The sequence below is a fragment of the Conger conger genome, chromosome 14, assembly GCF_963514075.1.
Source record: "Conger conger chromosome 14, fConCon1.1, whole genome shotgun sequence".
Taxonomy (NCBI): domain Eukaryota; kingdom Metazoa; phylum Chordata; class Actinopteri; order Anguilliformes; family Congridae; genus Conger; species Conger conger.
The window spans coordinates 33002498-33025305 of NC_083773.1; the positions used below are offsets into that span (position 1 = coordinate 33002498).

Here is a 22808-nt window from a genome sequence, read left to right on the forward strand (position 1 = left end):
CAAACATAACACTTGAGGGATTTGCCTTGTTATAGTTTCAGGTAGCAGTGCAGTGTTATGTATTGTTTATGGCCTCCAAAATAAAATTGTGTAAACACAATCAGTTTAGAATAGCAGATTGGCCTTTAATTTAATACTTAATATTTATTTTCCAAGACAAATATTTGATATGCACAATTCTGAGGCTTTGCATTTTTAATGGGGAACAGCTGTCAAAATTTAAAACAAACAGAAATCTCCCAATCATGAAGCATCACATTACAATGATCCCAAAGTACATCTAATATACTTAATATTGACACTAAATATTGAGTAATTCATTTTGTTGGTGATCAATTAACAATGGAGTATACTGCAATTTATTTGGGTTTTCTGAGAAGTCATGAACATTTACCAGAAAGTATTTCTATAGTCCCTCACTTAGTCTCCACGTGTATCTTTATTTCAGTAACACCTAACACAGGCCCTGCCCCCACCAAACCCTTCTCATTACATTACATTACATTACAGTTGATTAGACTAAGCAGGAGACAATCCTCTCCTGGAGCAATGCAGAGTTAAGGGCCTTGCTCAAGGGCCCAACGGCTGTGCGGATCTTATTGTGGCTACACCGGGATTAGAACCACCGACCTTGTCTGTCCCAGTCATTTACCTTAACCACTACGCTGCAGGCTGCCCTTCTCCCGCTCAGAGCGTCTCTACGAAGCGCACAACGCTGTCCATAGCGGGTCCAGCCGCAGGGAAGCTCAGCCAGCTGAGCCCATAGAAGCTGAGGAGCCCGTGGAAGCCGTCGGGGACGTGGTGCCAGGACACGGCCACGCCCAGGTCCTCCAGCCGCCTGCGGTACAGCAGCCCGTCGTCCCTCAGCACGTCGTACTCGCAGGTCAGGACGAAGGCCCGCGGCGTCCGACGGACCACCTCGTCCTCTCCGAGCAGGGGGGACATCTCCGGGTCCAGGCCGGTGCGGACGGCGTGGTACGCCTCGGCGTCGTAGGGCGGGGGCTCCACCCGCCCGCAGCCTCGCGCCAGGAACTGGGCCGGGAGGAGCTCCGGAGACAGCCACCTCCCGTACTCCAGCCGCAGGTCTGGGGGGACGTGGGCCCCCTCCAGCACGTCCTGGCACAGAGACACGTCCCCGTTGAGGTACTGCAGGTAGTAGAAGGCGGCCCGGCCGCGGAACAATAAGGGCACGGCGTGGTTCTGCTGGTACGAGGGCAGGCTGAAATCCGCCATCTGCAGGACAGGGTAGATTAGGACCTGGGCACAGGGAGAGGACAGATGGCCGTCCTGTTTCTTCGCCAGCCGCTGGCACAGAGCGGCCGCCAGGTTGGCACCGGCGCTGTCCCCACCCACCGCGACCCTGCGCGGGTCCACGCCGAACTCCGCCTCAGCCACCGACAGGAAGCCGCGGGTGGCGACCTCACAGTCATCGAGTGGGGCTGGGTATCTGTGCTCAGGAGCGAGCCGGTAACTAGGTAGGAAACACACAACATGGGAGGGGAGCAGGTCTTAGTCTCTGGTTAGACACTGCTGCTGCGCGTTTGGACAAACTACTTAACCTCAATTCTCTCATTAAGTATCCTGCTGTCTACAGCAAAGAGATTATGGAAAAAGTAGACTCTGTACATGACACCAGTTGTCTGGAAGGCTAATGCTAATAATAATAATAATAATAATAATAATAATAATAATAATACAAATATAATGCTTTACTTTATAAATCGAGTGACATATAAACCTACTGGCAATGGTGTCATTAAATTACGCAAGTATGAATCACTTCATAGTCAATTTTAAAAGTACAAGTTGACCCACCCAACTGACACAACTGTGGTTTCCGACTCCTTGGCAATGCACCTGCAGATCTCATCTGAGATGTCTGTGGAGAGGGAACAAAATGGTGAATGGTTGGCATTTATATAGCACCTTCATCCAAAACACTGTACAGTTGATGCCTCTCATTCAGCCACCAGCTCGTCAGAAGCAAATGGGGGTTAGGTGTCTTGCTCAGGGACACTACGACACAGCCCGGGCGGGGGATCGAACCGGCAACCCTCCGACTGCCAGACGACTGCTCTTACTGCCTGAGCCATGTCGCCCCCATAGAGAGCTACAGACTACCTCAAACAATTCAACTACCTAAAACAAACGACCTCATCAAATTTCTCTCTGGAACATTCTTAAACGCATAGGCCTCTAACTGCCCAGTGTCTCACCGATACTCCCTGTGACCCAGCCCCCACCGTGGAAGTACAACAGCCCCCTCCTTCCGCCTGCAGAGGGCGCCGTTGGCTGATAGACTCGGACCGGCACCCCTCCAAACGTCAGGTCTCTGATGTGCAGGCCGGGAGGGGCTGGCCTCCTGCAGACCAACAAGTTGCCGTAGGCCCAGAGGACCACGCTAATCTGGTGGCAGAGACCCAGTCGCTCCAGAATCCGGCCCTGATGGGGGAGGGTGGTGGAGAGGGAGTCATGACTTTAGTTATTGTTTTATTAAAATGGTTTTGCAACGTGACTGCCCATATACTGTCCATTGCAGTAGCTGTGTTTTGACATTACGGTATAATGGGCCTGCTCTGAGTAGAATAATTCAAAGTAAAAAATTCACATCACACTCATCATCATTATGTGGATCTGCGCACAGAAAAGTGAGCTAAAAAGGTGTCTAAGTGATTCAAAAGTGAATTAAGATGTTTAATGACACCCAAGAGGATAAGGGTTTGCTAAGGATGGTGGGGTTGGGTGGAGTGGGGGTTTGAGTGGGTTTAGGTTGGGGTGCACAGTTTCCTCTTACCGTCACACCACCACATCCTACCTGCAACAGATGCCATACCACCAGCCGTACGGACTACACCACCATGCCTCCAGCACCCACCCTCGGTCTGCACCCTTCTCATGTAAACTTACACAAGCTAAGCATCCATATCACCCTACCAAAGTTAAACGGGTGTCGGCTCAGTACCTGGGGAAATGTGCTGCTAGAAGAGGAGTGTGCAAGACAGTAGGGGGCACTCTTCCCTCAGAATTCAAAATAACATTCAACATCGCAATGGGTGCTGGAACAGGTGCTTTCCTTCAGAGGCTTTGCCCATATGACTAGTCATTAATGATCCCATGGCAGCTTTTGAAAATGTAAGGGTGTTAACCCCAGTGTAAGTTACCACTAATAGTGACTTTATATCTGGCTTCCTGTTAATCTTCGTTTTGTCCATGACATGAAAGTTTCAAATGACTGTGGTGAGTGACAAAGGTTGATGTATTCCAGCTTATTCATTCGTTTGATCAAAGGTTAATACAGGTAAAGGTAGCGATGGCCTGCCGATTATAAATTATGACAACATCAGAGTGCGCCACTTTTTTTTTTTTTTAATACAATTTCTCATGATCATCGAGTTATTAGTCAAAAAGTTTGTTATTTTTTAAGGTTTTTATGTAAGAATGTTTGACATTTAAAACGTTTAGTTTAATTTTCATCACTAGAAGCAATCATTTTGAATTCAGTAAACGAATAACCGCGGCGGGCTTTAGAAGCTTGTGTAACGAACGCAAACGTTTGTGAACAGACTACAGCCAAAGGCACTATGACCTTGTCTTTAAAACAAACACGTGCTGTTTATCTACAAGGTAGAACAATGTCAGCGAGCAGAAGACGGAGAATGGGTAAACGCACATGCATGTGCTCTTATGATCTTGTGCTACGAGGATTTCCCACAAACGCAAGTAAATGTTACAAACATAAAGTTGCTAGACTAACACTAGACAACACACATCATTATGATACCCACAAAAATGCACTGTTACTCACCACGACTGCAACTCCAACAAACAAGATATGAATGGCATGTAGCTTCCAACGACCAGTCACCCCACGAGGAATTTCCGAATTCATTAATTCAGCATACACAAGGCCAATTAAGAGCAGAAGAAATGCTGCAAATAGAGCAGCAAAGCCCATTATCAAAATTGCCAGACCTACACCCATTGTGCCTCCGAACCGACTGTGCGCAAAAATACAGAACACCTTTTTTTAATTACATACGCTACCTTCCGGTCGCCCTAGGATTAAAATTACAATGCACTCCGTGTTTACTTTTCTGATTGCCAACTTCCAGTCACCAAGCAAACTACCCTACAAATATGTCCAGCCAATTTGGGTATATGTATGCATATTAAGTCACTGTTGCTTTTAACCTGCTGACAAGCTACTCTTGACCAGCATTCCTTAAAAAGGCTTTGTCTAAACTGCTGGTTTGTCTTCTAAATAAGAACAATTACAGTGCTTTCAACTATACTGAAATATTTACATTTGAGGCACTTAGCTGACACTCATCCTGTGTGACATAGCATGACTGTGAACAAAGAAAAGCCAGAGATAATATGTTTGTAAATCATCAACATCAGAAGTAATGATTCAGTTAGAAGTGCAATGATTTAGGCATAACACCTTGGCAATAGGTAATAATTCGGGTAGATAGATCAGAATCAAAATCAGAATCAGAATCTCTTTATTCGCCATGTAGTTTTACGTACAAGGAATTTGCTGTGGTTTGTGGGTGCATGCAAACAACATAAAGAATGATACCAAAAAAATAGGAACATAGATATATAATAAGGTGGAATGTGATCTAGGTAAAAATAAGTAAATATATACAATACAACATAATGCTGAAGCGGGGTATATGAAGTATTGTTAAAGTGCTAAATATAAAATATATAAAATATAAAATATAAAGTTTATGAAGTTTATGGGGGAGGGATAAAAGTCTGTGACAATGGGGACCATTGGGCCTTGTTGATGAGGCCGGCTGCCGATGGGTAGAAGCTGTTTCTGTGGCGAGAGATGGAGAAGATGTGGAAGAGAGGAATAGTGATCATGGTGCAGATGTGTCTTCAGGTTCAGGGTAGTTAGAGATGGACTCTGTTGTTCCACCACTGGGGAGCCAGTAGGGAGAAGGGTTGAGGCGGAGTGGAGCAATGGCAAGGTTGTCGTAGGGGGGCAAGCAGAGCGCAGAGCAGGGACTGTGCTGTAAGGCTGGACCATAGCCTGGAGGAATGGGGGTGCAGCTCCTGTAGCAGCCTTCTACGCCAATACCAGAATTCTGAGTTCAATGTGGGAAGAGCCAGCAGGACGCAGCTGATGGAACACTAACATGGTTAAATTTGGGGTGGTTGAATAGCAGGCAGCTGCAGTGTTGTGGATGAGCTGAAGGGGCTGGAGAGAGTGCTCTGGAGGAGAGAGTGTGTGGTTGAGAGAGTGTGTGGAGGGAGATTCAGTAGCCCAGGTAGGATTTCGCTGCCCTGCCTACTCTTCTTTTTACTTTTTACTAAAGGCTGTAATTGCACAAGAAAAACTCATACTACTCATTGCCTTTGTATGTTATGGAGGACTGCTCCATAGTCCATCTGCATCAACATTTCTGCACAAACTGAAATATTACTTATTGTCAGTAGATGGCAGTGTCCCCCATGACTTCATTTTATAAATGGACTTCATGAAACACATGCTCTTTGTGACATTAAATGTGCACCTATCACAAAAACAATATCTGATGCCTGACTTCCATCCATCCATCCATTTTCACCCGCTTATCCGGAGTCGGGTCGCGGTGGCAGTAGGCTAAGCTGGGTATTCCAGGCGTCCCTCTCCCCAGCAACGCATTCTAGCTCCTCCTGGGGGATCCCGAGGCGTTCCCTGGCCAGGAGAGATATATAATCTCTCCAGCGGGTTCTGGGTCTACCTCGGGGTCTCCGCCCAGTTGGACGAGCCCGGAAAACCTCCAAAGGGAGGCGCCCGGGAGGCATCCTGATCAGATGCCCAAACCACCTCAATTGGCTCCTTTCGACGTGAAGGAGCAGCGGCTCTACTCCGAGCTCCCTCCGGATGTCCAAGCTCCTCACCCTATCTCTGAGGCTGAGCCCGGCCATCCTACAGAGGAAGCTCATTTCGGCCGCTTGTATACGCGATCTCGTTCTTTCGGTCACTAGCCAAAGCTTGTGACCATAGGTGATGGTTGGGACGTAGATCGACCGGTAAATCGAGAGCTTTGCCTTCCGACTCAGCTCCCTCTTCACCATGACGGTCTGGTGCAACGCCCACATTACTGCTGAAGCTACACCGATCCGCCTGTCGATCTCACGCTTCCTTCTACCCTCACTCGTGAAACCTGACTTCAGGAACATTCATTTTCAAGTTCGTATTTGATATGATATCAACGCAAGTTTAAAACTGTGACATTTCTTCATAAAGTGAGTATCAATGTTACTTAAGATATAAAGTAAAATCATTCCAATCTAGAAGGTGTGTAAACCCTGTGGTCCAACACTTTTATTGAAAAGAAAGAATCTAACTCTTTCCATTACCCTCTCAGCTCATGCTGCTGTTGGCAGAACAAAGGTTATCAGAGTAGCAAAGATAAGTATGGGATACATTTCACAGCCAACTTTTCACACATATAATTTTCCATGCCCACTCACCCTGGTCTCTCAGTCCAGAGGATCTGAGAGGTGCACAAAACGGCCATTGTGGGACTTTTTTACAGCCATTTCTGAGGCTCCAGACGGCCCTCAGCACAGCCACACAGAACTAACCAGGAACTGGGGCAAAAGCCACAGTCTGGATTTTACTTACCCCAAAAACATAGTATTTTTCTGGAGGAAAACATTTACAGTCAGTCCGGTTGTGTTTTTTCTAAGGAGGACCTATCTTTATATTATGTTGAATGAGGAATACATGGAAAATAAAGAATGTAAACATCAGACTTGAGATTCTGCCCAATGTCCAATCTGTCCAAGGAAACTCATATTTCAGCCCCAACTAATAAGAGGTGTCAGTCATCCCAATACAAATGGAACACTTTTGTTGAGCGGGTCTGGTGGATTATGTTAAAATGTTGACTGACATGCTGTTGCAACATTATATATCTCCAACAGCAAGATGGCACTTTATCACCAGTGTGTACTTTCATCTCAGTTCAACTGACATAATCAATTCCTTTTACTGTTGATGTCTTAACACAGTCACAGTGACTTTCACTTTGTTGTGAAGTCAACCAGTTTGATCTGTTTGATATCAGACTACTGCTGCCAGTTTCTCTTGCTTGATCCATGAGTAGTACCTGGGAGATGGAGAGAGACAAATATTGGCACAAATGTACTGGCACAAATAGTACGCATAAATATGTATAAAAAGCAATCGCATATTGCCAATGTATCATGCTTTCCAAAACTACAAGCACTGAATTGCAGTAATGTCACGCTTTTGGAAGTGATTTATTTTGTTTATTATGTCACCAGCATGCAAAATGTTGCATGTCACCTGCACTCGATTACTGTCATTCCCCTCCACCTGCCCACATAAACACACGCACGCACGAGGGCACGCACGTACACACGCGCACACAGATAAGCAACAGAAGCACTTTCAAAGCTGAAATATGAACTGTCCTTAATCAAGGCACGATTGTTTAGCCGGAATCTTCTGCGAAAGAAATTGCTTAGCAAACCTGTCTCTTAGTATGTTAGGAGGATTGGCTTTTTGTTCGGGTTTATTTTTCAAAGCGATTACTGCTTGGTCAGGAATTTAAATGAAGCGTGCCCTTTCTACGGCGAAGGCGATTGACTGTCATTGCGGTCTGTTGCAATGCTTCTGGGGGTGGAGAAACGAGGAGCTCAAAATACCCACCCACAAACGGCACAGTAGTGCAGTATTCTCAAACAGTAAACTGTCAATCAGGATCAATGTTCTTTAAAAGCTCTAACCAGGCCCCAAACCAACACTCCCTACAGAAATGTGGAAATACTGACGAGCAGCAACCCGTGAGAAGCCGCAAGGTCGCTGGACAAGGACCACGAACCCCTCTGTATCGGTGATTACACCTTGGTGGTGCACAACGGCAGAAGAAATAGCTGACGGTTATGAAACTAAGCACGCAAGCTAAAAGCAAATGACAGTGACATTGGTTATTTTGTTAAATTGTCAAATATTCAAACTTGACCTGGAAACGCGCATATTTTAAGGTACTCCTTCAGATGTCTTCTGGGCATGAGCGAGGCACTAAATGGACTAGTTTAAAATAGTTTTCCGTGTAAAGTGTGTCTTTCAGTGGTGAAATATTTACCATAGCAAAAACGGGAACAGAATTGTCTGAAAGTGCCTAACAAGCAAAAGCACTTGGACGTTTTACACCGATGTCGAGAAGCTTTCAGGCTTTTAGCCCGTGTTCTCCGAATTACGCATACAGTTACGCGTAGCATATCACGGAAGATGGAATGGAAACTGCTGAGCTCCACGCTGTTTTTTCCTGTCCAACTTATATTCTGCATAGTCAAGGCGTGCGTATGCATGCTGCTCCCAAACAAACGGAGGGATCTGGGGGGAGAGGTAGTCCTGATCACCGGAGGAGGAAGAGGTATTGGCCGTCATCTGGCCAGGGAGTTTGCTGTCCAGGGGGCAAAGAAGGTAAACATACATTTATATAATTTATATGCACAGGCTGTATGAATGAAGGAAAATCAACATTTCGGAGCAGCATAAAATCACGATATGTTGTTCATTGTATTTTAAAACGTATATAACGGTCCCATTCCTTAAACAGTTATCTAGATACATTTAAAGTGCTATGGTAATTCAGTACGCTAGTCAATTCGTGTGGAACTTTCTATAATTTTGAAGCGTAAAAATAGGCAAACTTGTATTTAATATAAATGTCAAATCGTTAAAACAGTGATAACTTGTAGCTGTTATAGCTGTATGCAATTATTAAATAAAGAATCGTGTTGGGCAGCTATTCAGTCTGGTCATCATTATTGGTATTCCGCGATGACAGGACTTCCAACGCACTGTGATAACGGTTATTGTATCTCTAACCTTAAGGTCGATATAGTATTATATTAAATTAGCAGATGGCCTTATCGAGAGGGACTTAAAATTGCAGAGAACTTAAAGTCCTTTGAGAAATAGTGAGTTGGTGACACATGACGGTGTTCCGGCTTAACGACCTTTGTGCACTCGAATATAACCAATCAATGAACAGGCCCTGGAAACCACTTGAAATTGCAGAAATATTTAATAACGAATCATAGTTTTTTCAAGTTCTCATCCATCACGAATGCATATTTCCGCAGTTATTTGCCACAATGAGAGGGAGCCCACGCCGGCTTGGAGCCTAGTATATCACCGTGTTCCTGAGCCCGCGCCAAGGAGACTGTAAAACTGCTAATTAGTCTACAATTGATTGCGAAAGTGCTGTCGGTCACATTAGACAACTTATACAGATTCAATTCTTGAAAGGCTAGTCCTTATTCGAAAAGGCACGAAGTCACACCATGATACGAGGTCGAGATGGGTGTTTAAAAATAGAAATGTATACTGTTTCTGAAACTGCAGCTGTTATGCAATATTTAAGCTATTTTATTATTGCTTGTGATAATAGCAATAATAGTGTTATTAATAGAAGTTGGCCATACGTTTTTGCAGTATTGTAGCATTGTTGCATGAATCTTATTAAAACTGTCAACAGGTGGGTATATCGTTTTTGCTGTAGTATTATAAACAACTCCAGTCATTGCTACTGTCCCACTTTACTTGTAGGATGTGTAACCACTTGCCCCTTTCTCAGATCATGGTTGTGATATAGCTGCAATGTTCATACAATGGTATGGGATGTAGGAAAGCATTGTAGCAAGCTTGCAAGAGGCAATAAAGACCATAGAGTGAGGATGAATTTGATTAAATATATGGTGGGATTAGTCTGCCACTGTATCTTCTCTGTTTATCTACTTCTGCCAGAAGATAATTACTTCAATTTCAAAGACTCCACGCATATTCTAACAATATTCACTTACATGTCCTCAGAATATTGAGCTGCTTTATTATAGTCACCAAGCGTCTATTCAATCAACATCTGTCTAACCTTTGACTTCCAAGTAAATGCAAACATTACACCTTTTCCTTACAAACTAATTTTTGATTAGCTTGTTTTACTAATTGCTGAAGTCGTCCTACTGTGTTCTGGCTTTTAATTGTTAGTTAAAGATAAGGACGGACATTGGCTGTGTTTGAAACTGCGTGATTGGCATACTACTTGTACTATATTTCAATAAAAAACAGGCTCAAATTTAGTATGAATAGTATGCTAGTATGTGATTTGGAACACAGCCATTGAATGAATCCCAACCACTGTCAATAATATATAACACACTCTGTAAAGGACCATCACATTTTAGCAAGATTGGTTGACCTATATTTCTTTTCTTTTCTCTCATTTTGTGAAAACACAATCTTGGGAGCAGTACCTGGGGACACCAGCCAATATGACATGAGCCACCACAACTCCCTCATTTCAGGTTCAAATTGAAAAACAAACAGGGTCAACCAGAGGGCAGATCTCAGGCAAGAATAGGGCCCTTTTCGATCATGTGACCACCGATGCGATAAAGTGGAGTGTGTGTTACGTTCTGGCCGGGCCCTGACAAAGGGCCCCGGGGCCGCGCACCGAAAGCCAGGCGTGAATGGGCTTCATCATTCAACACACAAGACACAATGCAGGCAAACAATGTCTTTCACCGACAGAAGCCTTTGTCAAGCAAAGTATTTGTGTCCTACAACAGGTGTTGGATGGTTTTACTTTGAGAGTTCAGAAGTTCACCAAGTTCCCCTGTTTTGAATTGAGAAAACCGCCTCCCCCTAGATGTCAGTTTTCTTTTTTTTCAGTCCTACTTTGAATCAGTCTCAACAGTATATAGGGATATTTTTTACAACATATTGGTAGACAAAATACAAATATTCTTTATTTAAAAAAATAAATAAAATTCTTTACTCCAATGGCTAGTTCTATGAAAAGGAACATTCACAAAGAGTGATGGCATATAATGCACAAATGGCAATTATTAACACACTCAGCCTACTGTAATTTCATACACGCTTGCATACATCAGTATGTACATGTAGTATAGCGATACGCGTCATGAGATCACGCTTCTCGAGAGGCGGTTTCTTGAGACGTATACATCATCATTGCCCGTTCTCGAACTCTGCTGCTGGCGAATGAGGTGTCGTCCATTGTTGTGGAACAGTATAGTATGGCTCCTATAACTCCACCAAGCACCCCTCTCCTCCAAGGCCCTGTGTAGTTATGAGAGAAAGCTGGAAGGGTGGGGGGAGAATTTCAGCACCGTGATCCCATGAAGCGGGAGTTTGTGTAGGCCTGGCTCCATACAGCTCTGACCTAAGCGCTTATACATACACTCGGAGGCACCGGCGCCAGTAAATATTTGCAGAAGGCTGAGTAAATTTAGCGCCACCGCCTCGCGGGGGGAGGAGGGGGGAAAGGGGTTGGGAGGGAGGGCTGCCAGTCTGTTAGCTTGTCTCTCTCCCCCTCCTGGAACGTATGAACGGGTGATGTCAGAGCCTAGGAGAGGACGTTCACATCACACACAGCAGGTCAGAGGAGATGAGTGGCAGGGTAGGAGGGGGCAGAGTGTGGAGAATGAGGGATAGAGAGGGAAGGGGAAAAATGAATGGTAGAGGGAAAGGGGGACAGAAATAAGAAGGATGAGAGAGGGAGGAAGGAGGAAACTACAAGCTCCTCTACTCTCTCATTCTCTCTATGTCCTTCTTCATAAGACTCAACGCAGACAGTTACAAGAGCCCATTTGTGCCATAACACTTGTCACATCTTAATCACTGAAGGAAACATTCATGGTCAGAGAAAAATATGACATTTGAAACCAGGCTCTATGTTCGGTTTAATAGTTAAAATTACAAGATTGCTGCTTATTACACATTATGCATGGATCAACTGCATTGAGTTAAAGTGTTGAGCTGGACTGGAAATTAATCTGTCTTAATAAGTGTTTTTGTCTTGTAATGAGACTTAAAATCTTAGTAGTAGTAGAAAATACTAGCTCATTTAAAGTCATTGATTGACAAGTGATATTTTGTTACTTCATTGGCAAACCTTGAAATAAGTCCAACTGTCTCATATTTCTGTATTTTTAACAAAAAATCTATATACATAAGATTTTAAGTCTAAAATATAAGACAGCAATACTTATTAAGGATGACAGCGTGAATCCACAGAGCTAAAATAGTGTAGCATGCAGTAGACTTATTTTGGAAGCAGGCTAGGAGATGACAAAAATCTGAGAGTTCCTTCGATATATGGTTGATTTCACATGGTTAATTCGGAGCTTCATTTACAATGACCTTTCAAGCAAAATACATGGTACTGAAGATTGATAGTACTGAAACCTGGCTATTTTCAAAGGAAGGTCCATCCTCTGTAAACTACCATAGCCAGAAAGTGTCTTTAACAGTGCTTTTCCCCAGCTTAGTACCATAGTCTTACATCTAGACTGTTCACACTAAATAATATTTTGCCTCCCATTTTCTGTAACTGAATTGAATACAGTCAGCATCACTGGAAATGTAACAACTGTAACTGTTGTTTCAGTCTCTCACAAATGAAAATAAGGAAAGCAAAAGATTCAGAATTTCATCAGGGAAGAGGTTTAACAAAGTAACACATGATTAACTTATCTCTTCAAATTCAACACTCATTAAGCACTGTGTTTGTGATTGCCACATGTAGAGGAGTTGTCACTGATGACTTATCAGGGGTAACAGATGCAGCAATCAGTTGTGGTCTCAATGGCTGTGACTGGCTATCAGTGAAAGGTGACAGGGCAGTGGGCAAAAGACAAAAGTTTGTTTGCTGGTAGTCTTGCGCATAACAAGCTCCTTTGCTCTCACTGCATGTGTGTATTGACATGCTAAGCTGCTCTTGACATTGGATAAGAGTAGATGGCATAAGCTGGTTTGTAAATTGAAAATGACAGGTTTGATTGTGGAGTCACCATCCTGCTGTTAAATACACTGAATGAAGTTTGAGTTTAAATTACTGTGATCTGATTTGATTACAGTGATGAGCTGAATTCAAATCCCTGCAAAACAGGTTCTGTTTTTTCTTGCTTTGTGGATTTCCTTATTCGAAGGAAGGAACCTGCCGTTACATGTCCAGCTTAACTGGCCTGCATATTGACACAAAACTTTAGAGGAGATCACTTTAGACCACAAATGCTACAACTGCAAAGGATATTTAAAGTTCCTGTGAGGTCTTTTCCATCTTTACCATACCAGGGGATTTGAAAACCTGTCTGGAGTGGTTTTGTCCATTATTTTGTCACCATGTTTAAAATAACTTGAGTACCTTCACCTCAGCTTTGGCTGTAAGTCTCCAAGGGTCCTAGGTGTTTTTCCATAAAACCCAAGTAAGCTATGTGACCTACACAAAGCCAACTTGCAAGACAGAGCAAATCACATTATGTTTTCAAGCCCAAACACAACCCACAAGACTAACATTGCCAATAAATAGTCTGTGGCATGTCAAAGTTGAAGTTAGAATTTCCAACGGATAAAACCCATTTTTTTAAATTCGGCTTTTATTTTATACATGAGTGATCAATACAGGAAATACAGGTCAGTGTGCTGCTGTACACATTAGTTTGGTGAACAAATTCTGGTGAAGATCATTCACTTCTGTTTGCACACTTCTCTTTTTAATCTCACCTTTGACCTCTCTCCATTGTTAGGTGATCCTGTGGGGTCGCACAGAGAAGTGTCTGAAGGAGACCAGCGATGAGATCTCACAGATGGGGACCGAATGCCACTATTTTCTGTGTGACGTGGGCAACAGGGAGGAGGTCTACCAGCAGGCCAAGGTTGTCAGGGAGAAGGTCTGTATCTCGAGACGTGGAAAGATTTTAGTCAAATTACACCCTTATCGAGTGATGCACAGCATGCGTTTTTGACCAGAAATCTCATCAGACATCAATTGAGAGGGAGAGGGGAGATGTATGTAGCCAAATAAAATGGGGATGATGAGATGTCCAGATTAACAGAGCCAGAATGGGAATGTGGCTGGGCATAACACCAGCAAAACATCCTACCTTTTGCAATAGCCACCTTTTGATTGATGACCACAGCATGTTAGGACCATTTTAACACCTCATATTTCTGTATCTATGACTGCCAGGTGGGAGACGTCACTATCCTTGTGAACAATGCAGCAGTGGTGCATGGGAAGAGTCTAATGGACAGTGATGATGATGCCCTTCTGAAATCGCAAAATATTAACACACTGGGACAATTCTGGGTAAGTTTCCCAACCCTGGTCATGGGGGAACATTGCGTGAAATGGTTTCCATCAGTTGTGTGCAGTAAATTCACAGTGATCAGGAACTGCACTGCTGTTGTGGAAAAGTCCTGACGGAGGTATTAATACAAACCTTTCTTCCCACAACCGGCCGCTCCCAGACCACAAAGGCCTTTCTGCCGAGGATGCTGGAGCTCCAGCATGGCCACGTGGTCTGCATCAACTCCATTCTCTCGCTCTCCTCCATCCCTGGGGCCATCGACTACTGCTCCTCCAAGGCCTCTTCCTTTGCCTTCATGGAGAGCCTGACCCTGGGTCTGCTGGACTGCCCCGGCGTTGGCTGCACCACTGTGCTGCCCTTCCACACCAGCACCGAGATGTTCCAGGGCATGAGGGTCCGGTAAGAGTGGGGAGATGGGAAAGAGAGGGGAGGGGTAGAGAGTGAGCTGTAACTGGTGAAGAGAGACCTAGGCACTGCTGCAGAGTTGTACCCTGTGACAATGGCAGAGTTTTGGCGGTGACCTCTCGTGACTGCTGCCTCCCAGGTTCCCCCAGCTCTTCCCACCCCTGAGGCCCGAGTACGTGGCTCTGCGGACGGTGGACGCGGTCAGAACGAACACGGCCTTCGTGTACCTGCCGTGGACCATGCGTGCCCTCATCGTGCTCAAAAGGTGAGCTGTCCTGAGGGGGGGCAGGGGTTATTCACTATGGTATGAATGGAGTACATCCTTTTCAGATGATTAGTTGAAGGAACTTGAAGAATAGAGCTGTATTCTTTGTAGAACATTGATTTTCAGCGTCTGATTTGTGTTTTATGAACCACGGTGGTTCTTAGTCATTATTATGTTGCAAGTAGTATAAGTAGATTTAGTAGTATTGTCAGTGAAAAAGGGGGCCACTCTAAGCTGAACTGACCAACTTGTTCTCTTGATAGCTTCCTGCCACAGTATGCCTTAGAGGAAATCCACAAGTTCACAGGATCCTACTCTTGCATGAACACGTTCAAAGGACGGATATGAGGGATTCCAGCAGTGACTCTGGTGGACTCTGGGAAGAGACGGGAGAGCCTTCATCTTACTGGACTTGAACAGCATGGGGGCAGAGCAGGACTTTGTGGTCCTAGTGTCTTCTGGGAGTGGGGATTCTTGGAGGCCACCACGTCTCAAAAAGTGGTGCTGTTGTACATGCCTCATGACACCATTGCACCTCAAAGGACTTTTTTGTAGCTAGGCATGGGCCTGTATGAGATTTCAATGGTATGAAAACCATGGCCAGAAATGTAACAGTATTGCTCTCCTCTAAAATGTGATATTGTAAAATGGTTGTACTGTAGATGGGGAAAAAAACCTAGCCAAAATAAAATAAAATATATTTATTTAGAATTATTTATATACGGCGGAAATATCTTTGAATACAAAGTAGTGTGCTGAATATGTAATTTCTCCTAGTAAATCTTCATGTGTAGTCAGTTTTCATAAAAACGTTTTATGTCAGAACAGCGGAAAGGTTTTTAAACCACACATTTTTGAAGACTAGAAACTAGGCCATTTCTGTTTGTAGAGTGAGGTAACTCACTTCCCACCTTTCCTTGCATAGTTCCTTCCACATCACTTGAGCTTTGAGAACCTGAGGCAGTGATGTAATCAGGAACCTTGGGGACATAGGAAGTGATCCTTGGGTAAAGAGGAAGTAATCTTCACACGGTGTGTGCTCTCTGACTGTCTACAGAGCCATATCTGTTTATTTGGTGTGCTTTAAAATAGAGCAAATGTATTTTTATGACTTTTTTTTAAACTTTTGTAACCTTCACAATGGCAACTGAATGAAATGCAGACTGTCCTTTTTGTGTTGATTTAATATTTGTCATGATGTTTTGGAAGATGACTATGGTTATGGTAAATATGAAGTTTTCCATACGGAAATGCTCTTTTTTTATCATCTCCAAATTTGAAACAGAATGCTTGTGTACATTTAATGTTTGGTGTGGTGTAATCGGTTGAAGTTGCTCAGAAGCCAGTGTGTTATATTTTTCCCCTCATGTGGAATTGCTGTGTGACACTGACTGCATACTTCTCCGGTTATGGTATGTTCAGCTGAGGCGATCAAGAGCTTTCCCAGCCTCTCGATAAACAGATGCCCTACACACTGTCTTCATACCAACTACATTTCAGACTTAAGAAGGTGCTTAACTGAGAAGTCAATAAATAATTTCATTCACTGCATAATATCATTAAAAACAAGTTAAGCAGTACAGTCAGGCTTATTACACATGTGCCTTTAACATTTAGTGGATGCCAAACATTAAATGGTAAAAATGGTTAAAAAGAGCTCACCTAAATCGAAGGAAACTTTAAAGAAAAATATGGATAGCTGGATAAAATATTGAAGATATATACTTTAATAGTATGAAACCTGATGTTGATAAAGTAGATAACTGAATCCCTATGTTCTTTGACATTGGAGGAAATGGAGACATACTGGTGAACAAACAATATATGGGCCTTTCATGCATAAAAGAACCCGTTTGTGAGCTGCAGTCTTAATTTTGTATGTTTCTCCATGCCAGGCCTCAAAATGTTTGTCTGAAACCTGTCACGTGTACAAAAATGACTCCAATCATACAAAAAAGGCATCTGGTATTGCACAGCATTCTCCTGAATGTCATGAAAGACAAGCACGGGCCACTCCAACCGAAATAATAAACAAGGACTGCAACTACAGACCTTTGACCTCTGGCTGTGAGAAGTGTCACGAGGCTCACAAACATTGAATCTGCATGGTGTAGAAAAAGTGGGTAATGTGTGAGAAGGTAGCAGCACCTGTCTATGTGCTTCTCTCTTAGGCCCATGGAGGACCGACAGAAACAGTCTCACAGAAGCAACCCCCTTTCAGGGATCCTTTTCTCAGTGGAAGTTGGGGGGATACGGGCGCGGGGAGGGTTAAAAGGGGCCGTTAAGCGTGTGATGGTTGATCTGGGACGTGGGGGCAGAACAGAGCCTTATGCGTGCGTGTACCAGAACAGCACGGCTCAGATCTCAGGGGTGGGGAGGGAGGGAGGGAGGAGGAGGGGGGCGGGGGAGTTCAGAGCTGGGTTAGCCAAACAGCGGATGATTCACAAGGGGCCCGTCGGATAGACAGCTCACCCAGCGATGAACCCTCCGTCCGGGGGCCGCGTGCCGCCCCGTGGGCCTGGAGCAGGTGGAGGGGAGGGGGGGGGGAGAGGGGGGGAGAGCGTGTGGTAAAGGCTTCAGACAAATGAGCACCTGTAAGGAGCAGGGCTGCGTGTCCGCTCCTTTCTCAAACACGTCCTCAGAGGGACCCGTGAAGGGAAGAGCAGCCTGATACACGGTGTACTGAGGAACACTGCCGGGCAAGGAGATGTGAGTGATGAAAGTGTCTGCTAAATGGCTGCTTTTAGTACCAAAGATGCAATCTAGAGTGTGACAGTATGGCACAGACATCAGGGTAACGTGATTTTAAATACGATACAGTGAGTTCTTATTATTCCTACAAGTTCTTCTCAGTGCTAATCAGGTGCACATTACAGGCTAAGGGTTAAAGTCTAAATCAGAAACTAAGACTAGATGCACAAGAGCAGGTAAATCCTAATGGCTTATGTAAAAAAAGCATTGCTGGGATCTTAGCCCAGGTGAGGCGCTGGTGTTTTACCTTTAAGCAGAGTTATGTAAATGCGTAAACAATATATTCTGTATAATCCTAACTTTGTGGAGGGTTTCTGATAAGCAAATGTGCCATAATAATTTTGCTGCGAATATGACTAGTTCACAGTTTTATTCAATAACCCATCAGATACATCAGATGCAAAGCCACTGGCTCATTTTGGCAGTTTTTCTGAAGCATGCCCTGAATAATCTTCTCACACTAAGAACCTCTGATGCCCAGTTTCTGAGTCACAGAGTCCCCACAAACCAAGGAGGAGGGGGCTGAACTCCAAACACACAGCAGAGACGCTGCATATGTGGGGCAGTAGGGAGTTACATGTCTATGCTTGTCCCCACGGTCAGGTTTACACATATTCAGAAAGGCAGGCTACCTTCTGGGCAGGGAAAGACTATTGAAAATCTATGACCAAACCCATACTATCTCTCATACTGATAATGAACACACAAGGGATTGAATCACTGGAATGTCCGTTTTAAACAATGGCTCTGGACAGGAATGAGTCTTGCCACTTTTAACGACCGCATTCAAAGCATTTAATGAGCTACGCAGAGACGTTAGCCTACCTCTCTGAGATCTCTGTGATGAGCTTTGATTCACAGGAGTGCGTCCTACTATTGCCGGCTCTCTGTTTCTCGGCCGTCTCTTGTTTGTTTTACCGATGCTGGTTTCGGGCTGGAACAGCGTATCAGTCTGACCGATCTGAGCAGGGATAATAACAGCCCGATGTGGAGCAGGGCCTGCGGGAGGTTATGTAACGCCCACGCACGTGAGAACTGGACGGTCCTCCAGCTCTTGTGCAGAATGAAGTGCTCCGGAGTGTTTGTTTCAAAGTGAGCATTTCCTGGCTTTTGACCGTTGACCGACCGCAAGCACATCGGACGCCCAGGAATACATCGATGGAAATGTCTAACGAGGTTCGCTGACAATACAGAAAAGAGTCAGCTCAAAAGGTCATTTGTTTTCAAATACTCCTCTGAATACATACACACACACACACACAGCTGCAAACATACTGGTGTAGACATAGAAGCACATTTCTTTTATAAGAAACAACTCAGTCCAAAACCCATGAATCCAGAAGGAGGTATTGCTATTGAAGGTTGGGCGGTGGGTGGGAGGTGGGGTGTTGGTATAGGACAGGCAGAAACAGAGCGAGGTAAACGTTGGACATGTTGCTCTCTCCTGGAGTGGTATAGGAGCCATTGGAACATGTGGTCCTCTTCTGAGAGATATGAATTATTTACAGCTGTACAGCCGTCTCCTTACATAACTGGACCACAGTCCAGCCTGAAGCAAACGATAATATATTCATGACAAAGCATGAGCCACTGGCAAGATACAACTTGTTAGTGTTTGGGATAGGGGCCTGGGTTGATGAAATTCCGCTCAGCTAGTGGGGGACAATTTTTAATCCTACATGCATTCACAACCGTGCAAATCTGTGTCATCAAATCTGCTACTGAACCAAACTCCTGCCGCCTCGGCCCTTTTAAATTATTCATCTAATTACAGCCCATTAAAAAAACATTAATTGGCCTAAAACGGCTATTTTAAAGATATGTGAAACTACCGCAGGTTTAAAATTACTAAGGAAGGCAGTTAAAGTGTGTTGAATAATGTATAAAAATACACAGCCAAACGGCATAATTACCCCTTTGCCCTCTCCTTATGGAAATGAAATATACTGAAAATATTTTGAAATTAAATATATTATCAAGATATTAATGTTTGCGGCTTTCGGATATTGCTATATATATGTATATAGTGAAATATGTATCATATTATTATTGTAATGTTTTCAAAAATGATATATTTTCAAAATTGACATGTATTGAACAATATATTTCAAAGTCTGCATATGTTCACAAATATTTTACAGTATATTTTTAAATATAACTGACAATATACTGTTTGTTGCCATTTAAAGGCACTCTTCGCAAAGGAACATCTTCTATTTGCTAGATCACCCATTTTCTGCTCTATTTCCAGAAATGAATCTCTCTGAGCTTAACCAAGGGTTAAGCCTTGAGCAAGAACAATGAACAAGAAAAACATCTAAAACCACACGCATAATAACACGTTTTTTGTTTGAATGTGGGTTTTTTCTAATTATAAATTATAAAGTAACGGGTTGTTCTGTCCCATTCCTAGGTCACACCAAAACATAATTGCAAACACACTGGAATATTCTGTACCAACTGATTTGGAGAATGTGGTGAGAATGTCCAACACAAGAACAACGTGTGACATGAGGAGAACATTCCGTGTGGTAGTACTTCATGTTAGCCAGGGATTTTTGTTTAGTGCCATTGTTTGTAACTGTACACAAATCCCATTGTGCACAGCTTGACTGTTCCCTATCACTAAAGCACAGGCCTTAATGAGGAGCGAGCGCTTCAAAGGCCAGTCTGCAACCACTCAGAGAAGAGAGGCCTTCTGGGACTGTGACGTTTTACTCTCTGAGGAAAGGGTGCTAAGGGCACCCTGGGCCTCACCTTCTCTGATGCCTGAAACAGCAGTTTTCCATACAGCTCTAACTGAATGTGTACATTAATGTAACTGTGGGAGGTAGGTACTGATCTGAGTGGTAATGCTACACTGGGACAGTCAGTCCCAGCCCCTGTGAACTCTGTCAGCCTGTAGCATAGTGGTTAAGGTACATGACTGGGACACGCAAGTTGGTGGTTCGATCCCCGGTGTAGCCACAATAAGATCCGCACAGCCGTTGGGCCCTTAAGCAGGGCCCTTAACCCTGCATTGCTCCAGGGGAGGATTGTCTCCTGCTTAGTCTAATCAACTGTACGTCGCTCTGGATAAGAGCGTCTGCGGAATGCCATTAATGTAATGTAACTGTGCATATGTTTTGTTGGGATAATTTGTTTATTTTTGCTTATTACATGGCTAACATCTTTCAAACTGTCCAAAGTGAACGATTCAGGGCAAGGCACACCACTCAGTGGCACAGCAGCAGTGCCCTACCTGCGATCCGGACCTCTTCGCTCTCAGACCCCAGCGCAGGTCCTTAAAGGAATATTTCCCTTTGGTATAATACAAGTAATTTTGTAGAGCTTACCCCATTGTATTTGCATCGCGTGAATACTGGTAACGTAAGCTGTCCCTGCAGACCGTTAACAGCATTACTGTTCCTCTTGGTTGTTCTGTAGGCCTGTGTCATAACATCAAAATAATTCAAACTATGGCTTGTATTTCTATGCAGTATCCTGAAAATAGTTCCTCTATTTATAACTAATCTTAACCTTAAAACAGCTTTTCCGCTGTTACTTTTTGACATTAGTACTCTCTTTTAACCGCCTATTATCATCCATAGTTCGTTTGTGCTGTAAAACTATTACTTTGTCCCGAAAATGAAAGAGAGTGAATTGGGAGCCTGACAACCAGGAGGAACAGCAATGCCATTAACAATCACCAGGGACAGCTGATGTGGCTAGTGTTCACACATATTATATCACATATAGTATGCAAATACAATGTGGTAAGCTCCACAAAATTACTTTATGTAATAGCCCTTTGACCAGCACCATGCTGAAAGTTGGCTGACGTAGACTGAAATGCGCTGGCCAGCACCAGGAGACCAGAAGAATGCTGATGAGATGAGACTTTAAGATCAAACTGCAATAACGACAAGAGTACAAACTGAGCAGACCATTTCTTGACCAGTGCAGCCCTGAGCTAAAGACATACAGTGAAACGTGCAGGACAGACTCTCACACACACACACACACACCCACACATGCACACACACATACACACACTCGCACACACGCACATACTCACATGCACACACACAGAAACTCACAGTCACACTCACACACACACATGCACTCACACGCACTCACACACACTCACACGCACACACACACCAGCAGTGCTCACAGCGGCAGTCTACACACAGAAGCAGGGAAGATTAATTGGCCACTTTACGCCTGGGAGGTTAAAGTTGAGGCGCAGAGGTAGGGGGCCTCCTTCAGTGGATTAATTAGCCCAGGAGGTGGTGAATGAGCTCCCTCCAGGAGATGAAGGAGAGTGAGTCAGCATCCTCAGCTGCCTTCAACCACACCAACCGTACCTCACACCAAATATCCCTCACCCCTCCCCTTTCCTCCACACCAACCATACCTCACACCAAATATCCCTACACCCCTCCCCTTTCCTCCACAGCAACCGTACCTCACACCAAACATCCCCTTATTCCTCCCTGTTCCGCCACACCAACCGTACCACACACCAAACATCCCCTCACCTCGGCTACTGCCATACCACTCTCCTATTCTGCCAGTGTATGGAGACAGAATGGGAGGACATGTCCGTATGAGACTGCCCTGTCTGCCTTTTCATTCAGTTGTTTTCTTCCTGCTTTGATGCAAGAGCAGAGAGATATGATTGTGTGTGTGTTTGTGTGTGTGTGTTTTTATGTGTGCCCGTGTGCATGTGTGTGTATGCCTGTGTGTGTGTGTGTGTGTGAGTGTGTGAGTGTGTGTGTGTGCATGCATGTGTGTGAGTGTGTGTGTGTGTGTGTGTATGCCTGTGTGTGTGCATTTGTGCGTGTGTGTGTGTATGCCTGTGTGTGTGTGTGCATGCGTGCATGTGTGTGTGCGTGCATGTGTGTATGTGTGTGTGTATGCCTGCGTGTTTGTGTGTACGTGCATGTGCGCGTGTGTGTGCGTGCGTGTGTGGGTATTTGGGATCGGCTGTGCCCTCTTTCAGGCTGAACTCTGGCTGAACTCCTGGTCGGTCTCTGACTGCCTTCCTTTTCTGACCTGGCTTGTGACAGCAGAGTTCACAGGGAGGTCTTACACCCCACACACATCTCTCACTACCACTGCTGTCCCCCCCATCCTCCCTCTCTCTCCCTCTCTCTCTCTGTCTCTCTCTCTCCCTCTCTCTCTCTGCTCCTCCGCATTTAAGAAAACAACATTCTAAGCTTTCTAAATTCTACCTGACCTTGTTAAT

The 22808-nt window shown here is 44.3% G+C and overlaps 2 protein-coding genes across 4 annotated transcripts; one reads left to right on the top strand and one right to left on the bottom strand.

Moving 5' to 3' along the window:
* Positions 1-177: 177 nt before the first annotated feature.
* On the bottom strand, positions 178-4221 carry aadacl4 (arylacetamide deacetylase-like 4). 2 transcript variants are annotated; one of them, XM_061219742.1, is made up of 5 exons: positions 4045-4221; positions 3806-3930; positions 2217-2442; positions 1816-1879; positions 178-1471 (listed from the first exon to the last, which is right to left on the bottom strand). In XM_061219742.1, exons 2-5 carry the CDS (start codon positions 3887-3889, stop codon positions 688-690), a joined length of 1158 nt encoding a protein of 385 aa, XP_061075726.1. In that variant the 5' UTR covers positions 3890-3930; positions 4045-4221; the 3' UTR covers positions 178-687. The 2 variants fall into 2 exon arrangements, with proteins under 2 accessions (XP_061075726.1, XP_061075724.1); XM_061219740.1 differs by lacking the exon at positions 4045-4221 and having other exon boundaries at positions 3806-4018.
* dhrs3b (dehydrogenase/reductase (SDR family) member 3b) lies at positions 3075-15875 on the top strand. 2 transcript variants are annotated; one of them, XM_061219744.1, is made up of 6 exons: positions 3075-3237; positions 13591-13734; positions 14034-14153; positions 14315-14553; positions 14699-14824; positions 15088-15875. In XM_061219744.1, the coding sequence occupies exons 1-6, from the start codon at positions 3229-3231 to the stop codon at positions 15170-15172; spliced, it is 723 nt and encodes a 240-aa protein (XP_061075728.1). In that variant the 5' UTR covers positions 3075-3228; the 3' UTR covers positions 15173-15875. The 2 variants fall into 2 exon arrangements, with proteins under 2 accessions (XP_061075728.1, XP_061075727.1); XM_061219743.1 differs by lacking the exon at positions 3075-3237 and adding an exon at positions 7730-8458.
* Positions 15876-22808: the final 6933 nt, after the last annotated feature.

Excerpts from the sequence above, each read along its gene's own strand:
- aadacl4 (XM_061219740.1), bottom strand. The coding sequence starts at position 3,982 with ATGGGTGTAGGTCTGGCAATTTTGATAATGGGCTTTGCTGCTCTATTT. Across the intron at positions 2,443-3,805 it reads TTGTTGGAGTTGCAGTCGTG|GGCCGGATTCTGGAGCGACT; the intron begins GTGAGTAACAGT and ends CTCCCCCATCAG. Across the intron at positions 1,880-2,216 it reads CTGGGTCACAGGGAGTATCG|ACATCTCAGATGAGATCTGC; the intron begins GTGAGACACTGG and ends CCCTCTCCACAG.
- dhrs3b (XM_061219743.1), top strand. The coding sequence starts at position 8,264 with ATGGAATGGAAACTGCTGAGCTCCACGCTGTTTTTTCCTGTCCAACTT. Across the intron at positions 13,735-14,033 it reads CCAAGGTTGTCAGGGAGAAG|GTGGGAGACGTCACTATCCT; the intron begins GTCTGTATCTCG and ends TATGACTGCCAG. Across the intron at positions 14,154-14,314 it reads ACACACTGGGACAATTCTGG|ACCACAAAGGCCTTTCTGCC; the intron begins GTAAGTTTCCCA and ends GGCCGCTCCCAG.